The following is a 12,161-nucleotide window of genomic DNA, read 5'->3' on the forward strand; positions in this document are numbered from 1 at the left end:
TCTGAAGATGGGGAACCAGGAAAGCTGAGGGTGAAATTCAGTCCAAAGGCCTGAGAATCAGGAGTTCCGATGCCAAAGGGCAGATGAAGATGGATGTTCCCGCTCAAGAAGAGAAAATAGAGTTTGCCCTTCCCCCATCTTTTTGTTCTATTCAGGTCCTCAATGGATTGGATGATGCCCTCCTGCGTTGGTAAGGGCTATCTTCTATACTCAGTCTACTGATTCAAATGCAAATCTCTTTCAGAAACATCCTCGGAGACACACCTAGAAACAATGTTTTACCAGCTTTTTGGACATCCCTGAACTCAGTCAAGTTTACACATAAAATTAATCATCATACCACCCCATTTGCCAACACACCAAAACACATGCACATATGCATATATACACAAATGATGAAGAAAAATCAACTTAAATGCAATAAATTAATATTTTAACAGATAAATGTTTATTAAAATTAATTTAAACTTTTCTCATGTAAGAGTTGTTGATCAAAAATGTAAGAAATTTTTAAGGCAATACAATATCAAAAGAAAAGCTTTCAAAAAAAGTATGAAACATTCCAGATGATTTCGGTTACTCCAGATGAGGCTTAGAGAATCTAACCTTTTTTTTTTTTTTTTTTTTTTCAGATTCTTGAGGATGATGTTGACATTTAGAATAGACAATAGAATTATTAATAAGAAGAATCATGGAGACAGATTGTGGAAGTCCAGGTGGACTGATCAGTTGAGTTTCCCTGAATATTTCTCAGTAGAACCCATAGGACCAGTATCTTCTGTAGCAAGATGGGTGGCAGCCATATCCATACCCGCCGTAGCCACAGCCTAGGCCACCATAGCCACAGCCATAACTGTAGCCCAGGCCACCATAACCATAACCCAGACCTCCATAGTAGTTGCCGTAGTAGCACATGGTTTCAGGAGTAGAGGATTTGATTGAGGTGCAGGGAATCTGTTTCCTCAGTTTGAACATCACCATCTGCACATGCCCTTTTATATGCTTCTCAGTGGTGGGTGGGACACATCACAGGACTTGTTGATCACATATTTTCTACTAATTTACACTAGCATACTTCCTGAATCTTTGTTTCATTAGACAATGTGAGACTCTTGTAAGCAAAATGACTTTGTTTTTGAGTGAGCATTCCTATGATCAAATCATGTGCCTTTCATGTGCTTTAGTTATTCTTATTTTAAAACCTTTACTCAGCCTTCATTTATTTAGCTTAAAATATCTGACTAGTTTTTATCTAGTTAACCATTTACTAGCTTCTAGAATGTTGACATTCAAAAGCCTATCATTAATTCCACATATATTATGTGCAGATCTTCTACAGAGTGAAAAATAACTTTCTTAACAATAGGGCTTACTCAGTAGAATAGATAAACTTTTCCATATTTGTTATTTACTTTAATAAGTAAATTTCATGCAGCCATAAAAGCATATAGAATTGTATTTTGAAACTTCATAAACACATCTTCAGGATTTAATAACTGTCAATATTCCACCATCAGTTCCTTCTCTTCCTGTATACTTTTCATAGTTGTTATTTTTGATGAATATTTTAAAACAAATCCAAGACAAATATCACTTTTCTGCAGTGTGTATCTCGGTCACAAAATCAGTTTAAAAACATTTCCATATCTACAATATCATTATCAACAGATGAAATTTTTTAAAAGTTTTCTTAGCATCCTCTAATCTTAATCATGCTCAAATTTCCTTGATTGATTCACAAATATATTTTTAAAGTCATTTTTTTTTTGCACTGGGACTCATTACATTTAGACATAATGTCTCTAAACTCTTTAAAAATATGTAATAGTCTCCAGTGATTTTTTTAAAACATACTTTTGAATAAACAATATTATTATTCTGTAGAATTCTTAAATTTTGGATATGGCTGATGTCTTCCTGGTTTTTCTTTTCATATATTCCTCTGTTCATTATACCATTTGTGTCCTGGCAGGTAGATATAAAGGGTTGATGTAATTCTGGTCATTCTCCTTATTTTTGACAAGAAAAATACTTTATAGGTGCTTTGTGTACTTTCTTTATTATAATATTAGGAGGCATATGGTATTTGATTGTCTTATTGCTTCACATTTAGTAATGCTGGGATTGTTAATTGGGTTCATGTTACAATTTTCCTCATCAGTTTTCATTTACTAATTTCTGCCCCTGATGATGCTACTTAGACCCATTATTACTAGTAGTTCTAAAATATTGATTTTTGAACGTCTGTCATTACATCTCAGACCACCATACCTGTCGCCCAGGCCACCACAGTAGCTGCTGCAGTAGCATGTTGTTAGAAGGGGGGAAGGTTCAATTGAGGACCAGGAAATAAGTTTCTTGAGTCTGAGTGTCACCACCTGCAAAAGATTTATACAAAGTAAATAGCAGATGGGACTAACCACAAACAATATTGACCTCGTATTTCAGATTAATTTACAGTAGAGCTTCTCTTGAATCTTATTTCTTCATTATGTGAAGTGAGTTCCTCAAGCTATGATTACTTAGTTACGATGCCTGGACTCTTAAGATTAGGAAGGTTCTATTCTATTTTGAACAGTCTTTTCCACTCTATGTGAACTACATAAAATATATATTTAATATCTTGGATCAGGCTTCATGTAATTCCACGAATATATAAGACCTCATTGGATTTTTTCCTTGTTTTTATTTGAGGAATATTAACTTTCACTACATAATCAGATATGCAGTGGATGGTTGGAAGAAGAAGGTTACTTGAAGCCACATGTCTATAAATTTTAAGAATTGTTTTCAGCTGGAGCAAAAGATTCTTCACCCCAAAATAATGTTTCTCACTGATTAATGGCATTGACTGTTTGGTTAACTACAAATACACTTCTATCCTATTATAAAGACACCTCCTCTTTCATTATATTTATATTAATTTTCAATGTCTGTGTTTGATCATATTTTGTGAAGTTGACCATTTACCCATGACTCTGACCATTTAACATTTATTTTATATTATTTTCCATTAATGTATCATGGTTCCACATTCAGAGATTTTTTGATCTATTTATTTTAGAAACTGATGGCATTTTATGCATTCATCTGTCATAGTGTGATCAAATCTTACTGACATAGATGTGGAAAATGAGGAAAGCTCAGTTTAATGGTGTTGGTGAAGTTGTTTTCTCTTCTGTCCTCCTTCCTCATCACTTTTAGTTGCTTAGGGTTTCTTTTGCTCTGTTTATTTTGCTGGAGAGCCTCTGAAAAATGCATATACAGATTAACTGAACAGTAGCAAGGGGGCACTTGTATCATAGTACAGATGTTGTTATGCTTGGCAATCAAATGGTTGTTGTTCTTAGTGCATATAGAAAAACATTTCCTGTTTATAGAAGAACATGCTCCAGGTTTTTGTGTTTAAATGAATGTTTAATTTTTATAACTGAGTTGAAGCTTTTTTTTTGTCTACATTGGTTGGATCCAAGTGTGAACCAAAAAGGGGCATGGTGGTGGGGGTATAACTCAGGGGTAGAGTTCATGCTTAACATGCATGAGGTCCTGGGTTCAATTCTCAGTACCTCCATTAAAAACAAACCACCACTACCACCACCACCACCACCAAGACATTGTATGTGTCTACTTGGCTGAAATCTACTGAAGCAATGGTGGGCACACAGTATCACTTAAGAAGGGTATCATGAATATATGAGAGAATTGATGACTTTTTCTAATTATGCATAAAAACCTAGTTTTGTCTTATTTTGTTAGACAATTTTAAGCACACAATCCAGTTCTCCTTTCAGAACCATCAGAGGGTGATCTGATATCATTTTGTCTTCCAGGTATTCATGTCCATAGGAAAGTAAGATAAAGGATGGAGGAGTACAAACCTTCTACTGCTACTAACTTCATTTTCCCCTCTGAGCTTGCTCTTGGATAAGTATGAACAATACCAGTTGGACAAAACAGAATTATTTGGGAATTGAGGCTCTGGAGAGAGACAGGTGTGTATACATCTGAATAGCTATGCTTTTTAATATGCTCTTAATTTTAAAGCTTTTAAAAAGTCATATAAAATATTAACAAATAATTGTCAGCCTTATTCATGAATTAACTTATTTTCTGTTTATTCATTTAAAAAACCCTGGAAACAAAAATAAGAATTTGAATTCTTACTACTGCCAGGCACTTTTGTAGGTACTGGAAGCTACATGTAAATTCTATCACTGGTGCTATGTGTCCTTAGCATTATTTGATTTTTCTCTCATAACATAGGCTATGGTATTTTTAGGAAGCCTTTTGAGAAAATTCCATTAAACCAGAGGGGTATATAGATGAAAATATTTTACATATTGAGAAAATGTGACATGGCTTTTAATACTTTATGATAAACCATAAATGTCCTTATTTAATCTTATAACCCAGCTTTAAAATTAATTAATATAAATTTGCAATTCTCAAAGAATTGCTTAGCCATGCATATTATTTTTAAAGAATAATAATACCTGCAAAATGCAGCATGTTGATATTTCATATTGATTAAGTGGCTGGCCTTTAAAATAATTGGGGGGGGGGAAGTTTATAATTTCAAATGAAGGTCAAAATGACACAAAATGTTAAGTCAAAATGACTCTGCAACAGACTGATGTTGAAATTACATTATTTTGATTTTTTTTTTTGATTTTTTTCTGATAGAGTCTGGAGGAAAGTTGTACTCAATACAAAAATAAATTTGATATCTTCAAAAGAGACATTGAAAATATAAAATTCGAAATTACTGTTCCACAAAAGCAGTGGTCTAATTCCTTTCCTTTCCTCTCCTCTCCTCCCTCCCTCTCTCCCTTCCTTCCTTCCTTCCTCTCTCCCTCTCTCCCTTCCTTCCTTCCTCCCTTCTCTTCCTTCCTTCCTTCCTCTTGCTCTTTCTTTCTTCCTTTCTCTTTCTTTCTTTCTTCCTTTCTCTTTCTTTCTTTCTTTCTTTCTTTCTTTCTTTCTTTCTTTCTTTCTTTCTTTCTTTCTCTCTTTCTCTCTTTCTCTCTTTCTCTCTTTCTCTCTTTCTCTCTCTCTTTCTTTCTCTCTTTCTTTCTCTCTTTCTTTCTTTTTTAATGGAGATACAGGAGATTGAGCCCAGGACCTCGTGCATGCTAAGCATGTGCTCTACCACTGAGCTATACCCAGCCCGGTTAGTTATATCCACTCCCAATTTCTAATGCCTGACACACAGAAGTGGTAATGGGATGGCACTTTCTAGAGATTCTCAAAGACAAAAATGATGTGCAGACTAACTGTGTGTGCTACCATCACCCAGATATGGGATATGGAGGGTAATTTAAAGAATGTAAAGCAGAATATCCAAGTACAACCACCAAAAAGCGCAATCCTAAATATCCAAATGTGTGATCTAAAGAAATAGCCAAAGTACATAGAATATGATGATGAGAAATAAGAATACTGTTGAAGGGTTTTATTCATTAATGAAACTCAGTGTATGGGCTGCTCTTTTAGTATGATTAGGGGTAGATGAGTGCAGTGAGTACAGATTCATCAAAAGCAAGTTACATTTAGAAATAACTTATTCTTAGGCTTAGAATTTTTTGCACAGGAAGAAAGGCAGTGTTTCTGTCACAACAGTACTCTCACACAGGTGCGTGCAACAGACACAACAAAAGTAATGATAGACATGCAATATTGTCAGTACAGAAGATTTTATTCAAAATTGAAATGAATTTTTTCTCACATGAAGGATGTTGAACTAATACATATGCAGAGTAATAATTGTAATGCAGCCACAGGAGACACATTTTCTGTTATAAAGGAAGACATTCCAGGTGATTTTACTGAACTGAGATGATGGATGTAGAATTTAGACCAGTCTTTCCTTCCCAAGTAGCCCAGAATGAGACAATCACTATTTCATAACAAGGAGGACTCAGAAACTGGAGTCAGGACACATGAGAGTCCTGGAGTGTCTCCAGAAATTTCTCAGTAGAATCCATAGAGCCAATATCTGACACAGCAAGTTGGGTGACAGCAGCCAAACCTGCACCCGCCATAGCCATGGCTGTAGCCACAGCCATAGCCACAGCCCAGGCCTCCATAATAGCTGCCTTAGCAGTACATAGTGTCAGGAGTTGAAGGTTCAATTGAGAGTCAGGAAGCCAGTGTCCTCATTCAAGTCTGAATGTCACCCTTCCCAGGGCCTTTTATACACCTTCAGTGGTGGGTGGGGCAAGCCACAGGGAGGTGCTGAACTCATTAATTCATGCTAATTTACATAAGAAAAATTCTTTAAGTCTTTTTTTTTGTTTTTTTTTTTTAAGGCAAAGAGACTCTCACAGGCTAGATTTTTTTTTTTTTAATCTTTCAGGTCAGGATTCTCACAATAGAACCATATGACTCAAATAATAAATAATTGCTATATTTTCAAATCTGTATCAAACTAGTGAAAATTCCTTGACCAGGTTTTATGCAATTTCTAAAGAATGCTGACTCCTCATGTGGGTTTATAGGTTCATGGGCAGATACTTTAACTAAAGTAAGAATTCTGTCAAAATGCTTATGTATTTTTTATATGATTTCTCTCCCCAAGAAAAAATATTCTTTCAATGCTTCATAATGGATAGACTGACACATTTTATATTCAAATGCCATAAAGGCACCCGTACTTTAATGTGAAATTTTGTTACTTTGTTATTTCTAGGGAAATTGCAGTCTTGTTATAGAATGAAACATTGACTTAACATGTTCATTTTTCTTACTAGGTATTAAAAGGACGTGGAGAAATTGGAACAGTTGTCCACTGTTGGTGGAAATGTAAAATCATGTAGCCACTATGGGAAAAAAGGTATGGCAATTATTCAAAAACTTAAACATAGAACTAACATAAGAACCAATTCCACTTCTGGGCATATATTTAGGTATATAGTCACAAGAATTGAATCAGGATCTGAAAGAGATGCCTGCACTCCCATGTTCAATGCAGCATTGTGATAGCCAAGACATGGAAGCAATCCAAATGTCTACTGCTGGATGAGTGGATTAAAAAAATGTGGCCTAGACATACAATGGAATATATTATTCAGCCCTAAAAAAGAAGTCAATTCTGCCTTTGTGACAACATAGATGAATCTGGAGGACATTTTGCTAAGTGCAATAAGTCAGTCACAGAAGGAAAAATAGTGCATAATTTTTCTTACACAAGGCATTTAAAATAGTCAAACTCAGGAAACAGAGAGTAGAATGGTGTTAGACAAGGGCTGGGGGAAAGGGAAATGAGGAGTCGCTGTTCAAATTGTATAAAGTTTCAGTTGCACAAGGTGAGTAAGTTCCAGAGATCTGCTGTACTGCATTGTGTCTATAGTTAACAATACGGTATTGTGCACTTAACAATTTGTTAGAAGTGGAGCTCTCATGCGAATTGTTCTTACCTCCATAACAGTAAGAAAAAAAACAAAAGGGCAGGAGGAATCTTTTGGGGTGACATATACACTTATTACCTTGATTGTGGTGACAGTGTCACAAGTACAGTCGTATGTCAAAACGCATCAAACTGTATATAGTGCTTTAAATATGTGCAATTTTTTGCTTATCAGTTGCACCTCAATAAAACTATTAAAATTTGATCTTTCTACAGAGAATGGGCAGATTGGATTTTTTGCTTTTCTTTGTCACATGTGTCAAATTTGTTTGTTTCAAAGTAGGGTTCCTCTTTCATCAGTTCCAGCAGAGGTCTGGAGACTTCTCCATCCATTCACCACCACCCACCACAAAGTTCCTCAGTGTTCCATTGATCTTACAGTAGCCCTGGGAATCTGGAGTGAAGTAGCCCCACAAAGCAGCTGGATGTCAGCAAAGGGGACATATAATGGCTTGTAAGAGTTTTGAATTCTGCTCTGCAGCCAAATAGAAAGGGAGTGAGTCATGCAGACAGAGAACACTTCTCACTTAAGAAAAAGCTTAGATTGTTTCTTAGCAGAGTCTATGTACCAAGTTAGACTTGAAAATGAACATTTGCATTCAGTGTATGAAGTGTTCTTACTAACTTTGGCTGGAAACTAGATGGAGGAACTACATGGAGGAAGCTGATTTGGAAAAAGCTGAAGGGGGAAGGCACAATGACTACAAGATGGAAACCTAGCTATATGATGATGTTCAAATAGAATCTTTTGAAAAGTAGCACAGATAAACATGACTGAATTAATACATTTAATCCATTATATAGTAAAAGGTGGTTTTGATCTACCCTACTGGAATACTCAAACACTGGTTCATGTAATTCACAGGTCTTCAGTCTCTAGAGTCATAATACAGTTGAGTGAGGACTGAGAGTGTCTCTTTTCTTCTTATGATAAGACTGCCCTCCACTCTAAGGACATACAAAGAGATCATCAATACTCTGGGTGAAATAGCATTATTTGTACATCAAGACCCTGGAGATACTTTACAGTTCTACTTTGCCATCTTCTGCTAAAGTAAGATATGAAATTCCAGGGAGATATTTTCGGCATCATTCATGGTCATTAGTTTATTCAAAAATACGTATTAGGCACAATCATGTGCCAGCAACTCTTCTAGCTGCAGGGCTTTGATGCTTTATCAATGATATTGTGTGGAATAATATCTTTTCTATTATTCATTAATTGAAGATGAGTCAGCTGTGCGAAGGCCTTTGAGAAGAATTCACCATCCCAGAAGAAAAATTGGAGGAGAAATTTTTGAATCAGTTGTTGAGACAATGAAATAGGACTTCTTAAAGTGTAAACACATTTCCTGCATTTTCCTATTGAAGGTGCCTCAAATAACAATGTATTTTTGAAATATCCAGAGTGCTTCCAACCACGTAGATTGATATCTGGAAATAGTGTCTAGACAATGAGTGGGATGTTCAGAGATACTGTTCATTGATGTTGTATTAATGGAGGTTCCTTTCTCTCATTTGCTTAGGGGAGGAAAGCTGGAATGATTGAGAAAGCCAGTTTTGTTTTATTCAAATTTGAAGTGGAAGAACAAGATGAATATCCCTAATGTGAGTGAAAGGTGATCCGGCTTGCTGAAACATTGTTTATCAAGAAAGGAGCCAGAGGCTTTTTCTGGTAGATCTCATTACTAAAATGATAACAAACTCAACAAGGATGCAGGTATGTGTTGTACTCTTCTGCTGCTGAACTCAGAGGAATAGCAAGAACTATGAGAGGCAGAATAAACCACTTACATACACCCTAAGGCACAAACCTGAATGATACAACCTAACTGCAGAATTGTAGAAAAACAAGCCAAGGACAGATACCTCCAGCACATGTCATAGAAAACAAGGCTAGTATTGTGTGAAATGGTACTTAACTTGTTTATGTATGAATAATAGTGCTGCCTAGAGTGTATATAGGAATCCATTTTTAGATACATGTTGTCATAAAGGAACTGATGGTCATATCCTTACCTTCTTTAGAAAATGATCATCTCAGACTAACAAAAAAGGCAATGTCCAAAGGCAGATTCCCCACAGCGACATACAGATTAATGTAAACAAAGTAAAATAAAAGTGAATATGAAAAAGCAAGTTCATTGAAAAATTAGCTTACTGTTCACTAGAAATTGACACATTGTGACTGACTATACCCCAATTTAAAAAATTAGCTTAAAATTTTCCCACATGAAAGATAATTGATCAACAATAGAAAAGAAGTAAATTGGTAACATGATAGCAAAGATAAAGCTTATCTATAATTTTTGGCACATTCCTGGGTATTTTCATCAGTTGAGAAGTATATCAGACTTGCATGTGATGTTTTGCAAGTTACCCTGGATAAACTTGTCACAGTTCGTGTAGAGACTAGAATTATTCTTGTGATTAATTAACCATGGAAGCAGAGTCAAGAAAACACAGATGAAGGAGTGCATCAGATTGAGTCACTCTGGATGCCCCCCAGTAGAATCCACAGCAAGATGGGCAGTAGCAGCCATGACACCACCATACCCGCAGCCAGAGACAGACAGACATCATCTGCTTGTGGAAGTTCACGCGATTTCTGTAGCGTATTTCAAAGTTGAGTAATACAACTTCGTGAAACACTTGTTTAAGTAAGTAAGGAGAGGGCCTCCAGCAAATATTATTAACTGTTTTTCCTGGAATCCAATAATCCTGTCACATATCCTTAGTTAGATATTCTTCTTGTATTTTGGAGATCTTCTCACTCTGAGTTTTATTATTAAAGTCTATTTTCAGGTTCCTTGAAATGTCAAATTTCAAGTCCTTCGACCAAATTTTTCTTATTTTTTTCTCACAGTAATAATTTCCCTTTCATATTCAGATATGCAATCAAGGAACTGAGAGCATATCTATTTGAGTGAGGAAGGGATAAAAGTGAGGAGTTACCTGAAGTAAATTATCTTTTGAATTATGTAATTCTTTTCTTTCAGGCAAATGACTCTTCAGAACAAATAATATTTTCTACTGATTATTGTCAATGAACTGACTACATTCACTCACATTAAAATGCTAATATAAAAACCTATATCTTTTTTTATTCCTCTTGGGAATTTTATTTATTCATCAACCATGACTTTGAATCATATTATATATTTGAATCATACTCATATATTATCTGAGTATACCATTATATTATGCAATTAAGCATTTATTTAGAAATCCAAGCATTAGTATCAGGTCTCCTTCTACATCTCAACTTTTGAGTTCCCATATCCTCAACTTGGTTTTAAAGTCATCCCTGAGTTTCTCCAGAAACGTTTTCTTGAAATAATGGAGAAAGAAATGTGTGATACAAGTTTCTTATATATGCTGCTGTGTTTAATCTGTTGTGGTAGCACATCATATATAGTATATATCTGGAAAACTCCACTGTATATTCATGAGTTTATTAGGTTAAAAACACAAATAAATATGTTATGAAAATAGTTTGATGCTTATGGACTCCTTGAAAGAGCCTCAGGTTCCCACAGGTGTCAACAGATCACTCTGAGAAGTCCTGGTCTATAGCAGTGTTCTTTAAAATTTTAGGTAAGAAAACCATACCAGTAAGTATTTTGAGCTTGTATCCACAATTTGAATGTAACAATTTATTTACAGTTTTTATATGCATTAATTAATAATAAATAATCATTAAATATAAAACATACAGAATTATTGATTAGTCAGAATTTACATTATAATAGATTATGCTTTAATACATTAGAAAATTTTTGTTTAAAATTTCTGTGATACCCAGATTTGAAGTTTTGGTCCCCAAGTCAGTTTATTTTAATTATTGGAAAAATACATTATTTGCTGCACCCAGCAAATCATTTTTTTTAAATTTTTTAAATAAATTTTAATCCCACTATTTATTTTGCAATTTGTTTTTGAAATTTGGCTAATAAATTTGTATCTTTTTACATTTTGACAGATTGTTTTTACAAATTAAGTGAGAGATTTTTTTAAAATACAAAGGGAGTCAAAACCTCTAAAACTCTTCATTTAGAAAAATTTAAAAACAGATTAAAATATACTATATTCACACTTAAATATTACACAGATGTTAGAGTTTTATAGAGAGTATACATAAAATTTAATAATGTCACAATGGAAACTATCTCAATCTTTTACAAAATGCTCTTTCCCAACACAGCAGCATGCCTGGCAAATTTTAGGAGCTGAGTATTGATGAATGAATGAATGATTGAGTACACGAAATTGACTTCATAATCAAAATGGTCTATGATAAAGAGAGTTACTAAAAACACAGCCAGGTTCCTAGGGCTGGCATAGGGTTCCCTATGTTCACTTTCAGGCTCGACACAAATTCTCTATGAAAGACATCAGGCAACTGGAAGGCTTTCTAGTGATGAAGTTACCAGCAAGCAGTCAGAAAGCAGATGCCTGAAAAACTCACAGAAGCACCACTTAAAATGTGGGTGTGTACCATGGTGTTCTAGGGAAACAAGGACAGTCAGCCTCATGCAGCTACCAGACTTCAGGTATGTTGTTAACCATTTTGCTCGTGAATTAAAGGGAAGCCAGATTTATTGAGGAGGAAGCAATCAACTATGTCACAGGGAAGCTCAGCTTTACAGTATGAGATATATGTAAAGGGACAAAAACTAGAGGGAAAAAGGTGGAGGAAAGCAGTGTCAGTCCCTTGGAATAGTAACTACAGACAAGCTTTTACCTTACAATCATCCAT

The 12,161-nt window shown here is 35.0% G+C and overlaps 1 protein-coding gene across 1 annotated transcript; it reads right to left on the reverse strand.

Annotated features, from left to right (window-relative positions):
* Positions 1–498: 498 nt before the first annotated feature.
* LOC123617288 (keratin-associated protein 20-1-like) lies at positions 499–1,047 on the reverse strand. Its single transcript, XM_045517752.2, has one exon. The coding sequence runs from the start codon at positions 979–981 to the stop codon at positions 751–753; it is 231 nt and encodes a 76-aa protein (XP_045373708.2). The 5' UTR covers positions 982–1,047; the 3' UTR covers positions 499–750.
* Positions 1,048–12,161: the final 11,114 nt, after the last annotated feature.

Source organism: Camelus bactrianus, chromosome 1, assembly GCF_048773025.1.
Source record: "Camelus bactrianus isolate YW-2024 breed Bactrian camel chromosome 1, ASM4877302v1, whole genome shotgun sequence".
Taxonomy (NCBI): Eukaryota; Metazoa; Chordata; class Mammalia; order Artiodactyla; family Camelidae; genus Camelus; species Camelus bactrianus.